A 21068-nucleotide genomic window follows, 5' to 3' on the forward strand; every position below is an offset into this window, starting at 1 on the left:
CATTCCAAGAAGACACACAGGCTTATAGTTATTTCATGACATAGCCTGTAGGCAAGAGTAACTTGTCAGAATAAATGGGGGAAAAAAAAAGGATTAGATCAATGGAGGAATTCAAGAAAGGCATTGCCAACCATTTTTTAAATTGTAGGGTTTAAAATTTCTTTCCTTATATTTACAAGAATATAATTTTTTCTTGTTTTTTATTGATACATTAAAAAATAAATATGCAACTTAAAAAAACTCAAAAGAAACTAAAAGCTCAGGTTTGCTTTTCTGTAATCTTTATGTTTATGACTTTTAAATCCTTTTCTGTATTCAGTGGTCTTTGCTAGCTCTGCGCCTTAAAGAAGATGGCCAACTCCTAGGCATCTGTGGCTGGATTTCCCTCACAATTTGCTCATTTCCTCTTAAATGTATTAGCAATTAGGTTCCGGTGTACTCGATTGTAGTTTTGTTTGACTTTCCACCTCTCTCTGCTTACTGAACTAAAAGAAAAACACATTAATGCTTATATAAATGGCCAGGTTTTCTGCTTAAATGAAAGTTTAAAAGAAAGCAGACCTTTCATGAATGTGCAAGGGAATAGACTAGTCCAGGCATTGAGTAAGCACAACGGGTTAAGTGCAGGGAGGTACAATAGGAAAACTGGACAACCCCAGTTTTGCCCTCTGCCATGTTTCTGTATTATTTTAAATTTAAAGTTAATTCCCAGAATGTCAAATATACCCATATTCAAATATAAATACAAAAACATGTCCTGAAGCCAAATAGAAAAAAAAAAATTAACTTGCTACCATCCATTGCTTCAAATAATTAACATGAAAACCAGCTGTAAATTTTAGATGTATTCTGTTATTCCACATTTTAAAATGTAATCCCTATACATGTTTTTTAAAGGCTATAGTAGAATAATTTCCTAATTGATATAGAATAGAAACTAAAACATTGACATCTTTACTTATTTTCCATTTAAATTGCATTTGTCGGGGGGAGAAAAGGATATAGAGTTTTGCTTTAGTTGGCATTGTTTTACTTTCATGGGAGTTTACTTTCATCTCAGTTCCCATAGATATGTGTGAGAAATTCCTCAGGGTCTGAAACAAGAGTATATTCAGGGTTATATGATCTGACCTAATCAACCATGAGTGCTCTGATACTCTTTAAAAAAAAATCCCTCTACAAGCTTTTTTAATGGAGGCCTTTCTCAATCATCTTCTCCTCCTTCCCTTGATTAGACATTGATGAGTGCAGCGTCATTCCTGGGATATGTGAGACTGGCGAGTGTTCCAACACCGTGGGAAGCTATTTTTGCGTTTGTCCACGTGGATACGTAACCTCAACAGATGGTTCTCGGTGCATCGGTAAGCCTTGGATTTTTGAAGGCACAATACAGTGCTTCTTTATAATAACAGAATAGCCCAAACATGTATGAAGATGGCAACGATTATAAAACCATTGGGAAAATGGCTGAAAAGGTTGTTTAAAATAAATGGCACCGCTATTGAGGGATTGATAGACCAGGTGCTCTTTGCAAAGACTTCAGTTTCAGAAGCCATCTGGGTTTGTTTTATGTTATCAAAGTCACTTTGGAAATGAAGAAAGACTTCCTCAAGACATTGCTCTTGCCCAGTGCTAGAGACACAAAGGCAGGAGAAAGATATTTTCTTAAATCTGCCTTGGGAGACAGAATGTAGTAATTAACGCTTCTTTCATTGCTATGAATCAGGAATGTAGTCAATATCTTATTTACTTAGAGCTTGTTTATTCTAGTGAAAAGAGTTATTACAAAAAGGAAATTGACACCTTTAATTTTGTGTTTTAAGTATGTTCAAAGTAAAGCCAAATATATTTGTATGTTTTCCTTTGTTTGGAAAGATGAAACAGGATTTCTCAGTCATGGTCTGGGTCATCCATTATTGAGCAAAACTTAAACTTAGGGCCACCATCCACCAGTGAATGTGGGAGGCGTAGATTCTGCCTTCAGAATACTATATTGTCATTGTAAATACTAGTAGAAGAATAGCAGTGGCCATAATAGAAAAAACAGAGGTAGTTGTAGTAAAAATAATCATTACCATTTATGAAACACATGCCATGGGTAAGGCGTTGCGCATCTGTATTACCTCATTAGCTCAGAACTGTGGTACCTTGGGCAAGCCACTGACCCCTCTATACCTCAGTTTCTTCTAATAAGTGTGCAAAAAAAATTCTTTATTTTTATTAAGAGGAGGAGAAGAAGGATGTGCCTGTACTGGACCCGTATGTTATTAATCCTTATAATAGCTCTGTATGATAGGTTCGTGATTATTCAGATTTGCAGACAAAGAAATCTGAGGTGCAGGGAGGTTAAGTGACTTAAACACGATGGTACAAAGCCAGTAGATGGAGCCAGTGTTCTAATGCAGATCTCTGCAACTCCTGCACCTGTGTTACTCCCACACCACACTGCCTCCTTAGCTACTTCAAGCGGGTGGAGACTCTGTGCCTCGATATCAGTCTCTAGGGTGAGTGAATTCTCCAGTAGTGTGCTGACAATGTGCTTTGACAGGTGGGATGTCTGCATCTGACCTCCCTCTCCCATCTTAGAGTAATAAGATTTGAATGATGGTTGTTTGTTCTTTATGAATGCATCGAAGTTCCTGTCTTACATTAGGTCAGACATTTTATGTGAACTATTAAGTCTAGAAAATGGAGAAAATTAACTGGTTTTAGGGTCAGTGTGCCCATTGACTCACTGCATGTAAGTCTAATTCATCTAATTTAATTTTGAAGTCATAGGTCTATGAGAGTTGAAAACTAGTAGAACTACCTCCACTTGGCTTGATTTTCTAAAACTGTGTAGGAAAATAATCTATGTACATACACATATCCATCAGCTTGAAATAGGCATGAATCCAAGGTGTGGGAGGAATACCAATTTGGGAGTCATCACTGAACATCATTGGCTCATGCCGTAGACCCTAGTTTCAGGAAACTTATGTTCTAGAACATGACTAGAAGAAAAAGGGAGGCTGGAGAAGTAAGTGAGGTTATTATTGTGAAGTTCTGGAAATCCACATCATGTGTATATGTTTTATTTGGTAGGTGACGTAAATGAAGGCCTTTGAGAATGGATTAGAATGGAGGTGGTAAGGGGTGAGAAGAGAAGCAAACTAGTCAGAAGGAAGAATTTGACACAAATGTTAGTCTTTTGTATCATATTTCCAAATTAATTTTTTATATTTGATTTTTTACATTTCTAAATATTTAGTCAAACAAAATTTGTGTTCACTTTTTTTTTTGCATTGAAAAGGAGGCATATTCTTCATTATATTCAGATAATCAAGATCAAGATTCCCAGTGATTTATAGAGGTTGTTTTTCTTTGCTGTCAGATATTTGGTTTACCATGGAAGTATGATAAATTCTCTTTATTTCTTGCCTGTCTCTGAAAAGTTCTAAATCTTTACCTGGACATTCACAGCCTTTTAGAACCTGGTACTAGCCTGTATTCAAGACTCATTGCTGGGGCGCCTGGGTGGTTCAGTCAGTTAAGCACCTGACTCTTGATTTCAGCTCAGGTCATGATCTCAGGGTCCTGGGATGAAGCCCCGTGTCAGGCTCTGCTCTCTGCATGGAGTCTGCTTGAGATTCTCTCTCTCCCTCTCCTTCTGCCCCTCCCCCTTGCTCATGCTCTCTATCCTTCTCTAAAATAAATAAATAAATAAAATCTTTAAAAAAAAAAAAGGCTCATTGCTAACAACTTGCTGCCACATACTCGCATTCCTGTCACTGCTCCGCATGACCACACTGCCCTGCATTTGCCCACAGTATCCTTTCTTCTGAAGCATCTGAATATCCCCTTTCTGTGCTCATTAAAACCTGACTCATCCTCTAAGTCCCCAATTAGATATCACATTTTCTTCTTGGACAAAATTAATCAGCCCGCCCCATGATATTTTTCATTTCCTTCATTTCTGGCTTTGTCACATTACACAGACACATGTGCATTATTTGTTGGCCAGACCGTGAGCTCCACTCGTCCTGCCTTATGCTGCTCCCTCAGAGCCCTACACGGTGCCTTGTATAGAAGTTTGGGCTTAGTAAATCTTCTAGAAATGAATAGACAAACCATCAAATGGATGAAGGAGTTGATGTTGAACGTGAGAGTTTTGTGTTGGTTAGTAACTGCTTGCATCATTTGGCGTCCTACTAGACGTGATGTGGTGGCCCTGAGTGATGGTGCAGAATGCCCCTGAGATAAGAGCCTGCTTGAGCTTCAGAGAGCTGAGGCAAAGTGAGTCCTATGCTAAGCATAAGTCCCCATCCATTCCAGGGTCAACATCCTTGCCCAGGAACAAAGGAGAACCCCTAAGGAGGAAGAGTGGCTCCCCAGAATTATAAAACCATTGTGTGTTTTTTTTTTATGTTATGTTAGTCACCACACAGTACTTCATTTGTTTTTGATATAGTGTTCCATGATTTATTGTTTGCCTTTAACACCCAGTGCTCATTGCAATACATGCCACTGTTAAAATTAAGTAAGCAGCTTAAAATGTTTTTGAGTAAATGTATTACATTTAAAATAAGTATGTGTTTTCCATAGATGAGAAAAAAACAAATCTGACATTTTAATGTGTAAGAGATCTTTGATTTTGATTTCTTAAAATCTGAGTCTCCTACTTTCTTACATTGAATTTGTTCATGATTAAATTATGTATGTTATGGATATGTCCATGCTATTTATTTTGTAACCACATATATACTAACAATAATGAGTGGGATGGACTCAAAACTTTTTCTTGAGTATGAAACTGCATGTTTTCTGCAGCTCTGTTCTGAGAGTGGCATATGCTGAATTCTCCCCCAATTTCTTATTCTAGTTAACAAAAGTATACTGAGTCTATACCACATTATAAAGCATCAGTAAACTGCCTTATTTCTTTTATGTGTAGGAAAACAATTTCATATGGCAGAAGAATTTAGCTGGGCATTTTAATTTCTATGTAGGAGAGTTTTCCCATTTTACTTTATACTAAATATAAAAGTCAAATGCTTAATGTAATTTGATCTAATATGTTTTATCAAGTTTTTTTTAAATATCCAGGACAGAGCTTTCTTTTCAACATAGAGTACTAACATATGTCACTTCTCAAAGGAGTAGAAACATGCCTAATAATCTTTTTCTTAGAAGCATTCGTAATAGCACAATTTAATGACCCTTGTGTCATTTTGGGATACTCTAGCTTTTTTAATACCTAATTTCCACATTGTAATATAGGCAGAGAGAGTGACTGCCAGATGGCAATGAGTAATTAATGAACTGATAAGAGCAGTGAGCAAATTCTGTATGCAAAATGATAGCCTGCTGCCTTTCTGAACACGGAACCAGCAGGGACCCTAAGCAGAGAGATTTGAAAGTATCAGTCAGCAGCAAAGCCAGTAAAGTTCAGGAAATGAGAGGAAGCATGTAGAAATCTTATGACCACAGCATCCTAGGACATTTTCTTGAGCCTTTCAAAAGTTTCAGTGCACAATATTGTCTTGGAATATTCTTAAGAAAATAAAACCTGAAAACGTAAATGTGAAAAAAATAATAATAAAAGAAGATGGTTCAGGCTATGGGTGATTAACTGCCAAATCATTTTGTAGGCATTGGATTCTGTAAGTCAAAAATTCTTGAGGAAATGGGCACTGATGTAGACTTTGGCACACAGGAAGGAGCTGCACAAAGGGAACAGGGGTGTGCCAAGTGAGAAGAAAGGCATGAGCAAGACTACAGAGACAGAAAGTGTCCAACGGGCTCCGGAGAGGGTGTGAAGAGTTTATCTGTGAAAGAGAGCCGAGAGAGGAAATAGTTGAAGAAACAAAAAAGATGGTTGAAATTAAGATTTGGTTACTAAGGTTCTTAACTTTTTTTTTAATAATAATTTTTTATTATGTTAGTCCCCATACAGTACATCCCTAGTTTTTGATGTAAATTCCATGATTCATTACTTGCGTATAACTTCTATGCTGAGGAGCTTCAGATTAATCCTGAGGGTAGTGAGGGCCTATCAAGATTTTTGAGCAGGGCCATAGACCAGAGATGAAAATCAATGGAGGAAAAAACTTTTTAAAAGGAATGAGAAAGGTCTTCATACAATGATTTATTAGAGTGATGGCCAGGATATGCTGTTACCATGTAGCTCCCTGTGTGGCCATGGGCATTTATCACATGAGCAGGTGCGTATTTGCAACAAAACACTTGAGGGATAACCCAAAACGCCTCAAAATGTTTAATTAGAGGGAAAAGGGGAGACAGGGATGCATCAGTACACCGAGTAGTGTTTTACTTTTAACTTCAGAATCACATACAAGTCAACTGGTGGAACAGAGATACTAGTTTTAATTAAGAAGAAAGGTCCTAGAAAGAAAAGGTTAGATGGTAAGGAAGAAACACTTCACTATTTTAAAGGAAGCAATAAACCTAGGAGCCACAGTACTTCTGTTTCTTTCATTGTTCCTGGTTCTAGTTAGTCTTACGTAATGGAAACATAAAAGCCTACATGGAAGTATTTGAGAAATAGCAAGAATCTGCAGAATTAATCAAGGAGAACGCAGGTTGGCTCCGGACCATCAGAGAGGCAGGTGCAGTCCTCCAGGATCAGGGGATAAAGCCTGAGACAATGGCTGCTATTTACCCAACACCTAGGATCACCAGTGTTCTAACCTGAGCTCACCTTATCGGTGTTTTCCTGCTGAATCCTTCATTTTTAATGAGCAGAATTCGTTCAACAGGAGATGTATTTATTTCGAGGCACAATCGCCAGCTTTTACAAGGTTTTCATCACATCGTCTAATTAACCATTAGTTCTCAAATCAATCTCCGAGTAAATGTCAACCATGAAAACACTCTGATAAGAGTACCGTTATTTTGCTTCAAGATAGATTCATATTTTAATCAGAGAAGATGAATTGCTTCCTCTTCCACAGTGTGGCTTTAAATGAGACTTCATGTAAACGTTGTTCAGAAATGCAGTGAGGATGATAGATTGTTAGAAAAATAGACTTGTTTTCATTACTTCTGGCATATCAGTCCTGCAGTTAAACATACACCAAGCATCAGAAGGATTTGTCCTCATCTGCTTTTGTCCCTAATAATTCCCTATTTCAAGGGATAGTATGCCTAGACCGCTCATACTTCTTTTGGGTGCCCCTTTTTTATTCCAGATATTCTTCTGTGTGACACATTTTCAACACAGTGCTTTCTAAGGACCATGCAATTTCTGATATGCAAAGGAAAGAACCCCTGATTTGCATTGAAATGTATTTTGGGGGATACCTTAACTATGATGCATCAAATTGATCTGTAGCTTATCCTGGTATGTTGTTGACACACAGGATTGGAAGTAGATTGCCTGCCTCCCTGATGTTATTAGAAGAAACTAAGTGTAGAATTTATGAAAAATGTTAAGATTTATTTTCTGATCCACTCTTTCTGCCCTTCCACCCTCCCACAAATGACATGGTTTCCTCCAGTACGTATCTTAGGACTGATCACAGATTTCCAAACTGTGTAGAACAGTGGTTATTTATATTTATTGAATTTGAAAACCCCTGTTTGACATACAAAGATGCGTTTTAGATCCACACAGGGTAATAATTCAGTATCTTTGAGAAGTGGCATAGTGGAAAAGCAACTGGGTATTTAGTAATACATTTAAATGAATTTGTATTTTATTAGTCACAACACAGTCCATATATGGGAATCACAGTAGTGGCTTCATATGGTGAGGCATTTTATACTTGTATTGCAATGTTCACTGTAAATACAGATTTGTGGACCTCTCACAATATTATTGCAGATTCCCATAGTCTGGGACTGGAGTGGATTCCACCTGGATTCCTGATGAGCCCTTACTCATTTTTATAAATACTACCTTATTTCCAGTTTGATACTATATTTGACTCATGAGTTGTTTAGTGTATGGGGTTTCCTTGGTTTGCAAATTTTCCATGTGAAAATCTTGAAAAAGATATGTTTTCTCCCAATTGTTGAATAGATATATCCATTAGATCAAACTTGTTACCTGTGCTGTTCATTTTTTCTTTATTTACTGAATTTTGTCTACCATATCTGTCAATTACTGAAAGAGTTGTGTGAATATCTCACTGTGATAGAATTCTTAGTTTCTCCAGGTGGCTTTTCAAGTTTTTGTTTCTGTATTTTGATGTTATGTTGCAAATTGATGAGTCTCTAAATTGATGAGTATTATGTTTTCCTGGTGAATTGAGCCTTTTTTTCAATATATATCGACTCTCTAAAATTGTTGACTCTTCCTCTTGGTCTATTTCTAAATACTTTGTTTTTGTCTTATTTTATCTCATTATTGTGTTTTACATTTTGTGAGTGGGCACTGAAGGTTTAAATATATGCCTGCTGTGTTTTTTTCTCCTCTCAATTTTTTTTCTTCCTTAGGTTGTAAATGTATCTCTCCTAAACAACCTAAATCTAAATTTTTAAAATTTTTTTTCACAGTCTGAAAATCTTTGTCTTTTAAATTGAGATTTAAATCCATTTGTATTTATTATAGTAACCGATGTGTATGCATTTTGATTACCTTCTTTGTGCTTCCTATTTATTTTTTTCTTTGTTACTTTTTCCTCTTGCTCTTTTTTTTATTTGCTGTTTTTCCCTCTTTCCCCACACTTTTTAACTTTCTTCTGTGGTTTTAGTGGTCATCCAAGTATTTTAAGATGCATATGTAGCTTAAAGTCTAAAATTATTCTGTATTTTACCCATATCTAAACAATAAAAGAATATTAAGAATAGTCACACTTTGGTCTCTCCCTCCCAACTTTTAAAAATTCTAGCCAATCGCGAGTCTGTATTTGCAACAAATTAATTATTATTACTGTGCAATATTTTAGTGCTTGTTTGTATTTACCCATATATCTATTTTTCCTCATTATTCCTTTATATATTTCAAACCTTCTTTTTGGAATCCTCTTCATTTTGCCTGAAGAAACTTTTCTAAGAGGCATCTGGCTGGCTCATTTAATTACACATCCACTCTTGATCTCAGCTCAGGTCTTGATTTCAGGGTCATGAGTTCAGGCTCTGTGCCCAGCGTGGAGCCCACCTTAAAAAAAAAAAAAAAAAAGAACCTGTTCTGAAATTTCCTTTAGCAAAATCTTTTAATAAAAAATTCTCTTTTGTGTGTGTGTGTTCCTGAAAAATCACCTTAATTTTCTCTTTGGAAAGATGGTTTCTTAGGGTACAGAAATTTAGGTTGACAGCTATTTTATCATAGTGTACAGAAGACAGAATATTCCATTGTGCTTTAGCATCGATTAGTGCCATTAAGAAGCCAGTGATTGGTTTAAATATTCCTTAGCAGGAAATCTGTCTTTCTAGCCATTTTTAACTTCCTCACTTTTTCTGTGTTGGTCTGAAGTTTCACAGTGATGTGGCGAACTGTGGATTTCTTTTTGTTTTCCCCACTTTAGATTTATTGGACTTCCTAGATCTGAGATTGTCTTGCAACATTGTTAGAAAGTTCTATGCTCACCTCCATATTTCTTAACCTTTTTTAAAAAAATATTTTCCATCTCTTCGTCTCTCTGAACTACACTGAATTATTCATATATATCTTGGAATTCACTAATTCTCTTTTCACCTATGTGCAGGATACTATATGATATATCTACTAAACATTTTATTTCAGTTATGATCATTTTCATTTATAGAAGTTTCACTGAATTTTTTTAAGTCCTTCTTTCATGGTTTATGGACTCTTTTTACCTGTTCACATTTTTAGATTTTAATTACCTTAAGCATTAAATATAATTAGTTATAATTAATATTTAATGAATTGTCGTTGCAGATAATTACACATTGTCAGAATCAGTCTGACCATTCTGTATCTGATATCTGATGTTTATTCAGCCGCTTTTGTTCATGGAGGCTTGTCTCTTTATGTGTTCTTTATTTACTCATCTATTTAGCTATTTATCTTGTTGTTAGCTACTCCTATGTCTTGGGACTTGTCTATGGGAATCCTCTGAGACCTGCATAATATTAAGTCCTCATGGATCCCGTTTGGGCTTTTGCCAGTTGCTTGGTATCCCTACCTGAGGACCTCTATGTAGTCTGTTCTGCCTTTGAAGTTTTTCAGGCCACAAACCAACTATGAATTGAGACATCAAAGCTGTCTCTTTGAGGAAGAGCTTGTGGTTGGAGAGTCTTAGGAGAGATGTTTTTTTACCTCCACTCAGTCCTGAGGTATAGACAGGCAGGTCTCTTAGCTGTCCACCTGTACATTATAGCCTTGTACTAAGGATATGGTTCTTTGGGGCCCCTAGTTTATGAAGGAGTTTCCTGTGAAGTTTTGTGCTGGGAGTGAGAATGTGGGCATTTTATCTTTTATGCTCTAGACCCTATGGAACTATCAAGGCTGAAATTCGAAGTCTCCAGAGCTTTGCAGAAGCTCTAAAGCTGAAACCTAGCTGTGCACTTACCTCTTAAGATTCCTGTTTTCACTTCATTGTGAGACTGTTTTTCCCTTTCTTTCATGCCAGCCGGCCGATGTATTTTTTTAAATATTTTTTCATATTTTATACAGGATGTTTCAGTTGGGAGGGACATTCATGATAGCTAATCCACCATTCTGCTGGAAACAGAACAAACATTGTTTTATTTAATTCTGCCACTAATCCTGTTCCATGAGGAAGAAGAATTAAGTATAGTTGCAAAATTAAATAGGGTTTTGTTGGAAGACCTAAATCTTCTGATTCAAGGCTGTGCTTTTTGTTCTTTTGTCTTCTGACTTTTGTCTTTTATTTTTGTCAAACTTTCTGGTACAACCTCCTCCTTGCAGAAGACTTGAGAGAAATACATTCAGCCTACTTTGTAGTAGTAACCGAGTGTGTTTTGTAACCACAATTATTAAGAGTTTAGGACTTTCTTATCTGAATTTATATATCCTGTTCTTGAGGAATGTAGCAGCTGGGTAGGTCTAGGAATATGATACTCAGGGTTCCTGGAATAAATATTCCAAAAGTTATTTTCCTGCATCATTTTTGGGCACAGAAACCTACCTGTGAACTTATTCCCGGTGACAGTCTGTTCAAGCCCAGTTTGTGAAATTTAGGAAATGTCTGTGGTGCTTTCAAGTATGCATGCATGCTTCAAATTTAGTACTTGGCTTTTGGGCATATTAGGTTTCTTTTGGGAAGTGAAAGGAGGTGTTCTGCTTCTTACAGGGAGTACCTTAAAGCCAATTCACTTATTGAATGATTGCTTAGAAACAACCTGAGGTATACTACAGACCATTTGCGAAAACAATAAGTTTATTTTAAACTCTGTATCTAGTATAAAAAATTAGGCGTTGCCTATTGGAATTTTTTGTTATTAATAGTTTCATCTGCATTATTAATATGCAGCTCCTGATTATTGTGATACTTCCTCTTGTAGGCATAGAAAAACTTCTTGGAAGCTTCTTGATAAAAGTTGAATAATATATAATGAACTAGACCCACAGTTTTTTTTCATTGCTTACACTAAAGGCAATTTCAGTTTAAGCCCACTGGGCTTATAGATGATATTAATATTTTATCCCTATGCAGCTTTGCATTTTACATGCTCTTTCAATGATGTCTTTCAGCCTTTATCTTCCATTTCGATCCATTCTCTACCCTGCTGGCAGAGTGATGTTTACTATAGTCCTATTTGATCATGTTAACTGCTCTACACCCACCACTGCAAGATAATGCACAATCTCCTCGCCATAGCATCCTGCCAGGCCCCATGGTTACAGCTTGGTCCTCACCTGACTTGACTTGTCATCACCATTTGACATAATCCATTGCCCCGACTTCTTGAAAATGTCTAACTAGCCTCATGGCTGCATGTATACACAGGTCATTCGTAGGTATATACCTTCAGCCTGACTAGTCCTCTGGGTTCCAGGCTCCTATATTCAACATCCCAAATGTAACACAGTTTAAAGAGAAGCCTTGTCCTGAGTCCCTTAATCCTGCTTTTCCCGCTTGTCTTCCCATCCCAGCTGTCTAAGTCAAAGACTTAGGAAATTTCCAAGAGTCTCTCTCATACACCACTCCCAAGCAAGTTCCCCCTGGGCTGTACCTTTAAAATATGTCTGCCATCTGACCATTCTCATCATTGTCACTGCTGCCGCCTTCATCCAAACTGCCATCATCCCTCGCCGATTACCTTCACTGGTATTCCTGCATTCTAGTGTCAGCATTCAAAGAGATCTCCTTAAAGATGTAAACCATTACCTTTCCTCTAACTGAAAGCATCCAGTGACTCTTGCAGCACTCCACATGAAATCCAAAAGTCCTTCTCTCATGATCTATAGGATTGTACATGATCTTGCCCTTGATAGCTCTCTGAGCTCAGTGTCTTCCACTCTCCCTTTTGTGTTTCCTTCTCTGGCCACATCCCCTTCTTCTTCTTTGAATTTCTCTTCCCTGTGATAACTGAGTGGCTCATGCTCTCACATTATGCACATCTCTGCTCAGATACCCCTGTCTCAGAGGAGCTGTTGTGATCACCCTTTCTAGAATAGCAACTGTATCAGTCAGGTATTGCTGTGTAACAAACAACCATAAACTCTCAGTGGCAAATAATACTGTGCATCTGCAGGGCAACTGGGGATTGGATAATCTAGGCTGGGATTTGGTTCTTTCTTTCCTTCAAGCTCTGGATCTGACTGGGCTTGGCTTCTTAGTGTAATAGCACATACCTGCTTCACATCTTTCCTTCCTATGTCCGTGGGATATGGCATGGAATAGGTGTTCAGTGAATGTTTGCTCAGTAAATAAGTAAATAAATGAACAAACATCAGAAAGACAAAGACAGTAAATAGATACATTAGAGATAAGTAGAATAATTCCCTTCTCGTAGCCTCTTCTGATATGTAAAATAATTGAGATAAGAACCTGGAATAATTCTCACATGCCTTCTGTTGTATTTCCACATGTTCAGATCAAAGAACAGGCACATGTTTCTCGGGCCTGGTGAATGGTCGCTGTGCACAAGAGCTCCCGGGCAGAATGACGAAAGTGCAGTGCTGCTGTGAGCCTGGCCGCTGCTGGGGCGTCGGAACCATTCCTGAGGCCTGTCCCGTCAGAGGCTCTGGTGAGCGGCCAACTGCTAGTCTCCCCAGGACAGGCAGTGTTAGGAAAATCAATGACAGTAGTGTCCTAGTGTCCTTTGTTCTTCTCCTTGAAATCAACTCATATGTGTATTCCTAGCACTGCCGTCAGTATGACTATGGTGTTTTCATGAGGGATGGGGCAGCATTGTTTATTTGGGATCAGTTTATACACTTTATTAGTATCAGGAAAATTCCCAAAAGCTGATTATAACTTGTCTTTGTGCAAGTATTTTTAAATATTGTTTGAACATATTTCAATTCAGTTTTAAAATTTCCTGATCTTTCATTGCAGAGCTTTGAGTATGTTTGAATAACTTCATTTATATTTTATTTCAGGAGTGCCCCTATTTTCTAGTATCCCAATCCTTGAAGATATTTCCTCTTTTCTAATGATCTGAATGTTAAGAATAAAAGGGTAGGAGGATACTTCTCATTGACTTTGCTGTATTACCTAACCATATAACTGAGGCTATATCAGGAAATTAGGATGAATGAGAAGTAACTCTTCTTATTAGTGTGATATGAATGGTAAATTAGGATTAGTGTTTATCAATCACATAAAGGCACATCAATATGTTTTATTTTTATATTTTCTTTATGTTAAATTATAGTATTATGAAAATAATTAAACTTTTTGCACTATGCTTATCAAGATATGTATCTATATGTACTGTTATGGAGAAAAAGATTAAGACCCATTCTTTCAAAATCTCTAAGCTATAAAACATCAAAATTGAGTAATAAAAACTTAAAAAACAGCACCATTAATGCATAGTATATAGTTTTGGAAACTAATGGTCTCGCTAGTAATACATAATATAATATTAATACTGAAACAGTTGTTTGAGTTAAATAATTTTCATTTCTACTGACACTAGTGTCCTAATTCTGAGAACAGGTGGAGAAATAAGATAGGTATAGTCTTGCTTTTTTTCCTCTCAGCTTTGATACTTGGATAAATAAGGTGTGGATTGAAAAGCTAACTAAACACTGTCTTCTGTTAAAATCCACGTATTAAAAAAATTATTATTTTGAAGCCATACTAATCCCTCAAGGCAAAGAAAGGAGATGGGAAAAATGTGTAGGTGCACTATTGATGAAGTTTCAAGTAAAACCAAATCTACAGAATGAATTACTGAAAGCTTTAATTTTCACCTGCCTAAGTAAATTTCTTGCATTCATAGTTGTATCTGGAATTTTATGAGTTCAGACTGAACATATAGACAGGTCTTTGGTTATGCAACTTAGTTAAGATATGGCAAATAGGTTTTCTTTTCTTTCTTTTTTTCTTTTTTCTTCTGAAACATCTATACTTCTCCCTGCTACTCCTAGCACTGGAAACCTGGATCAAGATACAATATTCTACTTATTCAGATCAAATAATATAGATAAGCTAAAATGTTCTTACAGTATACAGATTACTTTTATCATGGCATAGGACATCTATCTGTGTTTAACTGACCTTTCTTTTCTTCTAGAGGAATATCGCAGACTTTGCATGGATGGGCTTCCAATAGGAGGGATTCCAGGGAATGCTGGTTCCAGACCTGGAGGCACCGGGGGAAATGGCTTTGCCCCAAGTGGCAATGGCTATGGCCCAGGAGGGACAGGCTTCATCCCCATCCCTGGAGGCAATGGCTTTTCTCCTGGAGTTGGGGGAGCTGGTGTAGGGGCCGGGGGACAGGGGCCCATCATCACTGGACTAAGTGAGTGTTCACTTTTTGTGTAGACTCTTTATTTTTCTGCCTTAAATGATTTTATAATACCTAACATTTTTTCAGAAGGGGTGTGTGTGTGTGTGTGTGTGTGTGTGTGTGTGTGTGTGTATGTGTGTAAAACCTCTTTCAGGGTCTGAAATACAAGGTAGTAGTAAAAAATGCTTAGGAAAATATTATTTTTCTGTTCCATAAGCTTTCTAAATTGGAGAAAAGAAGAGTGACCCGGGTTCTCTTTGAAAATAAAGATGAGAGCACGGTCATACTCCACTCCAGATGACGCCATTAAAGAGCATGTTTTTGGTTCCAGTGTATTTCATTTGGCCGTTTGCAGCTGCCCTGTTCATACAACCCTTGAATTATTTTCCAGAACCATTTCTCAACTGAGATAAACTGAATAAGTCTTGCTCTGTGCCTATCCAAATATTTTAATGAAATATCTTTCTTTTCCTCACCCTTTTTTGTTGAATAACTTGGGCTTCAGGCCAGAACTGGCATTGGTATACTTGACATTTAAGTTCATTCTTTTTATAAGAGCTGCTCTTGCTAATAATATTTAATGATGTCCTACAGTGTTATGTTTATTCTTTTTGGCATATGGCCTATTTACGATATCTGAATATTCAGCACAGTTACCAAAAAAAAAAAAAAAGGAAAGCATTCAAATGTACAGTAGAACATTCCTGAAATTTTGAAAAGACATCATTATGGACAAAGTTTCCAGATGTATCACTTAACAAATGCAAGTTAAACCATGTGTCTCAGGAATATTTTTTAGATCCTTAACATTCAAGTTTCAGTAAAATACAGAATAATGTGAGTGTTTCATAGGTACACTTAATGAATGGACTATTAAATATCCTTTTAAAAAATCAACTTAAAGTATTGCATGTTGTAATGCTGAAATACCACTTGTGCTTTGATTTTCTGTAGCTATTCTGAACCAGACAATAGATATCTGTAAGCACCACGCTAATCTCTGTTTAAATGGACGTTGCATACCTACTGTGTCTAGCTACCGATGTGAATGCAACATGGGGTATAAGCAGGATTCAAACGGGGATTGCATAGGTAAGCTCAAGATTCTTTAATCCTTCTTTGTTTTTTCATAGCTTTTAAGCTATAGGAATAAATTAGACTATATATCATCTGGGGAAAAAAAAAGTCTTCAGAAGCAAAGCGAATTTCCAAGCTGTCTCTTCTGTGTGCATGGTCTTTCATATGCTCCTTTAACCTACTGCTGAGATAGCCCCCTTCAAGAATCCCCCACTTTTTCCCATCCTGTATGTTGTGATTTCTGTGTCTGTCTCTCTCTTGCCTGCCTTCTTAGCTGAGCAGCACTGGATATATGGTGGTGGTGTCACCGTGCAGAGGGAGGTGCGGATTGGGAAGAGATAGGAGTCACTTTTGGACATGTTGAGTATTTGGTATCTAGGACATTGAGTTATAAAGGTCTAAAGTTAAGAGGAATGTTCAGAGCTGGAGTTACAGACCGAGGCATCAGTGACATAAATGTGGTTGTTAGAACCGTGAGGGTGAGTATTGTCACCCATGCTGAACCACAGCAAGAGTGGAAAAATAACAGTAGCACCGTGGCTGGAATCCTATGCCACAGCAACATAGTCCCCTAAAGAAAGCTCAATAATAGCATTGGTGAGACAGCAAAATAATCCAGAAAGTATTATGTCCCTGAAGCTATGCAAGGATACCATTGAAGAGAAAAGTAGTGGCAAGTGCGAAATGACGCAGAAAAATCAAATGTAATGAGGGCCAAAAAATCTATGGGATTTTATAATGAAGAACATTTTGATGATATCTTGAGAGTAGTTTTAGTTTAGGAGTAGTTTAACGAATGATAATATATGCTTTGTAATTAGCATAACCCTAAATACCTGATTTGGGTTCAGATCTTCTGTTATATAGATGACAGACCAGGAACAGAGAGTATCATAATTTTACCACATAAACTGAAAAGTTTTAACTGCACTATGACTTTGAAGGAAAATGTCAGCCAAATATGATGTTTTGGAAAAACCAATCATTCTAAACTACATACAGTTGAGAATGATTAAGTAAGGCTTAAGTCAGGATCCTTATGTGCAGTTACACAGGTTTCTCACTGCACAACTGTAGAGGGACCATTCACATAATCTATATAAATGTCACACCTTGGGGTTATGTAGGGTATAACCATATGCAGCAGCCCTCGCTTAGCTGATACTTCTGGATACTTGTTTAAGTGATAGACCAGGTGGTATTTTTTGGAACACCATGAAATATGCATATATTTATTATTAATTTAATACATTTATAATGGTTTATAATAATAAATAATTATATTTATTGTTATAAATTGACTTTCCTACCAGAAAACATGATTTATAAGTATATAGTATATAAAATATCTTCTCGTAGATACATACAAAATTACAGTATATCAAACTGAAATTGGATTGACTTTCTTTGTGTTGTTATTAATATTTGTCATTCACATGTTACTGCATGATTCACTAACCAACAAGTAAAATCAGGCTTAAAGTTTAATCTTTCCTGCAAATTAGCCAAAGACCACCATTTATTTCACATTGGCACCCAGGTGCACTTTATTCTACCTAGTATAAAACACCTGTACTCCGGGGGATTTTGTGAACTGTTGGTATAAAGATGAACTGTCTTTAAGGATCAAAAGTTTTTTCTGTAGTCATGCTTCCAACCAGCCTCCGCAACAAGGGTTCCTTTAGCGAATTAAGTCTGATCAGTTGAGTTTGACTTTATAAATAATAAGTTGGGATATCAGAAAAAGTTAAGAGAATTTAAGTTAACTAGCATTTTAAATTATAGGAGCATGAGATAAAGGTGTAACTCATTGCACTGTGTTTTGAGGAATAACAAATTGCCATTGCTATTTGGGAACTTGTGTTAGATACTAATGAAGTGTCATAACATGAAAGGTAATAACTCTAGTAAAAGATCACACACCAGAAAAGGAAAACCAGCTCCATTTTGGTATTACAAGAAGTACTCTCGAGACCTGAAAACAGTTTTATTTACTCACCATGTTTTTCTCTCCTTTTCCTGAGAGTTGTACTCTAAAATGTATTTCTGAAACTCTTTTATGTCTGTATAAGACAAACTGCTGTTAGCAATAGTTTCAACTCAAATAATTGTATTTTGGGATAGTAAGAAATAATTCCTGTTTCTGTTGGGCACAGGTAATCTTAGAGCCCTTGCAATTTAAGTGTTTGCTAAATTAGCATATAAAATACCTTCCAAGTATTTATAAGAATACTGTTATTCTTTATTATTACTTCTATTGTAGTATTTTGTAAGAATACTGTGCTTATCCCAATAGTATCTGAGAATGTAACCATTCTGATAATCAGACTCTTTCTCAATTATTTCATTTATTTTAGGAGTTTAAAAATGCTATGAATCTTGCTTAAAAATACTCAGTCCCCAATGAAAACATGGGAAGAAACCAAAGGGCACAGACTGTAATGTTTAAGTACCCCTGTTCCTCTACAGAAGGCGAAACAAAGGAGATCAGTTGGAAGTACTAGGCCGTGACACCTCAGAATCAAGAGCCATGAAATGTACATTTCTGAACATGGCAGTGGTCATTTGTGATTAGTCTACAACTAAAGTCTTACAGTAATCCCCTGAAACAAATGGGATTTGAAAGTCATGGATTTTAAACTCACTAACAGTTTTTTGGTAAATGTTTTCCCTTCTAAAGAAGAAATAAATTTATAAGTGCACTACTGTATCATTCTGTGTACTGATCCTTTCGTATGATCTCTAAGGGGCTAAGGAGATCAAAATGAATTATGGCTGTAAGGGCAAAATAATTGACAAAGATGTCCTAGCACTGAGGGGCCTCAGGAACAGGTTCTCAAAGAAGGAAAAGGCCCTGAAAAGTGGCCTGGCTTCCAGGAAAGTTTACCTCAAGAGAGGGGGTTGGGTGCATGGTGTCCTGTTCTTCACTAGATTTATGCTTTACAATGAGCTTTACAATAGAACTTCTGAAAAGATGCATCTTTTTTTTTAATTTACTCACCATGTTTTTCTCTCCTTTTCCTGAGAGTTCTACTCTAAAATATATTTCTGAAACTCTTTTATGTCTGTATAAGACAAACTGCTGTTAGCAATGGGTTATGATCTCTAAGGGGATCACAACACATTTTTAATTGTTGCATTTCGGTCTGAAGTACACCAGAGAATTTAAGCTGTCTTCCACACTGCAAACTCAAGGTTATAACTCCTATTGGAAAGTCCACTGAGTGTTCTTTATATGCTTACTAACTCTCTAAACTCTGTCTTTTCTCATTTTGCTTCATCCCTTTGGCTCAGTAGAACTGATGTTATCAACCAAAAGTTTAAATGTAAGTGAATCTTAATGGGCTGAAGGTGCCCTTGGATGAATTGAAAAAGCATTTAATCCTGTTATTCTCTGTTGTTTTGATTTAATTTGCTATGAGATTTTTTTTTTTTTTTTGTTCCCCTCCTTTACCAGAGAGGGCTTAATTGCATTTCATCTGAGTGTTTATATAAATGAGGTTGGTGAGTTTGATAGATTACAGTCCCTTTTTTAAGAACATCTGTGAAAGGAGTAATCTGTTTATTAAAATGGTAAACCTGTGAATTCATTTGATTGTTGTGCTCTCCAATTTAGCTGAAATTGTATATGTTAATAGCTTCTACTTGTATATGAAATGGCAAGCCATTATGCTCTCACCAGCCAGCAAGGTTTTTAATTTACTAGCATTCAAAATTATATTTAGTGGGCATTGCTGAGAGAAGATGAATTTAACTTTTTCTGACTCTGGCACGTGTAATTTGTCTGGGCTGTGAGCAGTCCAGACTGTTCAGTCTGCCGTTTGGTCTTGCAGTCCCTGAATTCTGCGATGGATTTGTAGCATTTAATCAAGCCTTAGGAGAACTTGAATGAAAAACAGTAATGTTTCTCACATTTACGATCAGAACTAGTATTTGCATTGCACTTGGTTTATGCAAAAAAAATTTCTGTGCCCATTTTAAGGTCCTAAAGAAACCCAAGGCTGCTGAATGTAATAGACTTTAATTAATTTCCATTTTCTGTCCCACCCTCTGTTATTTCAAACAGCCAAGCCTCACTGCATATATAGTTACATATCTAATTGAGGACAACACATAATAACAAAGAAATTCCACAATCTGTCAGTTTCTTTCTTTAAAACGTGAAATTGACAGCCTGAATCTATATCTCTCTTCAAACATCTTTCATTGGGTTTCCAGTAATGTACCAGGCTTTGAGGAGGCTCTTAACTTGCCCAGATTACTACAGATAAGTGTTGGAGCCTTTTAGAACTCATGGCTGTGTCTTTCCAGAGTCGGCTTAAAAAAAAAAAAGAAAAGAAAAGGAAAAAAGGGGGAAAAAAACCTTTTCAGAACTTTTAATCATTGTGCATTTCTCAAATTGAAAAATCATTATTTCTTGATTAAAGCAAATTCCCTTGTACTTTCCAATAGGCAATAATTTTGAAAATCTCTAGACTGGCCTCTGTATTTGAAGAAAGGAATTCTCATTCATTTATAAATACTCCGCTCTTTAGACTATTACCACTGACTGGCCTTCTCTCAAATTTGGAAGGCCTAAATGTACTTTAAACAAACATTTCTAGGAATGGAGTGAAGTCTGTAATGGTTTCTTTTGCTGCTCACAGATGTTGACGAATGCACATCAAATCCCTGCACTAATGGAGATTGTGTTAACACACCTGGATCCTATTATTGTAAATGTCATGCTGGATTCCAGAGGACTCCTACTAAGCAAGCATGCATTGGTAAGGCAGTTTGCGTTCACATATGAAAATGTTCCATGAAATATAGTGACCCCGGCTGCTGAGGTTAAAAGTAAATTTATTAAAATAAGACGTGGAATGAAGTAAGTGCTGTTGTATTACTACAGATTTATTTTATACTCCCCTCAGACATGCTTCCTTTATGCATAAACACTATTTGCGTGTATAACCCTGGCAACGTGATATCTGGCTTTGCAGAAAATTCAGTTTATCTTCCTTCCCTCGATCACAGCTTCCTTTCTCCAAGTAACATCAGTAGCCTTCCTGCTCTCTGATTAACGGAGCTTAAGATTTATGGTCGTTTTCAACTACTCTGTTCTTTGAACCTCACACATACTCCAACACCAAGTCAGGCCTCGTCTTGATTCA

At 36.6% G+C, this 21068-nt stretch overlaps 1 protein-coding gene across 1 annotated transcript in view; it reads left to right on the forward strand.

Moving 5' to 3' along the window:
* The window catches only part of FBN2 (fibrillin 2), a 240051-nt gene that overhangs the window by 111759 nt on the left and 107224 nt on the right, over positions 1–21068 (forward strand). Inside the window, exons 8-12 of the mRNA XM_045794807.2 lie at positions 1236–1361; positions 12973–13125; positions 14623–14850; positions 15793–15930; positions 20562–20681. Of these exons, the coding sequence (XP_045650763.1) occupies positions 1236–1361; positions 12973–13125; positions 14623–14850; positions 15793–15930; positions 20562–20681 (765 nt within the window). The remainder of the gene's footprint in view (positions 1–1235; positions 1362–12972; positions 13126–14622; positions 14851–15792; positions 15931–20561; positions 20682–21068) is intronic.

The sequence above is a fragment of the Ursus americanus genome, chromosome 5 (genome assembly GCF_024610735.1).
Source record: "Ursus americanus isolate L20-20 chromosome 5, mUrsAme1.1.p, whole genome shotgun sequence".
Lineage (NCBI taxonomy): Eukaryota > Metazoa > Chordata > Mammalia > Carnivora > Ursidae > Ursus > Ursus americanus.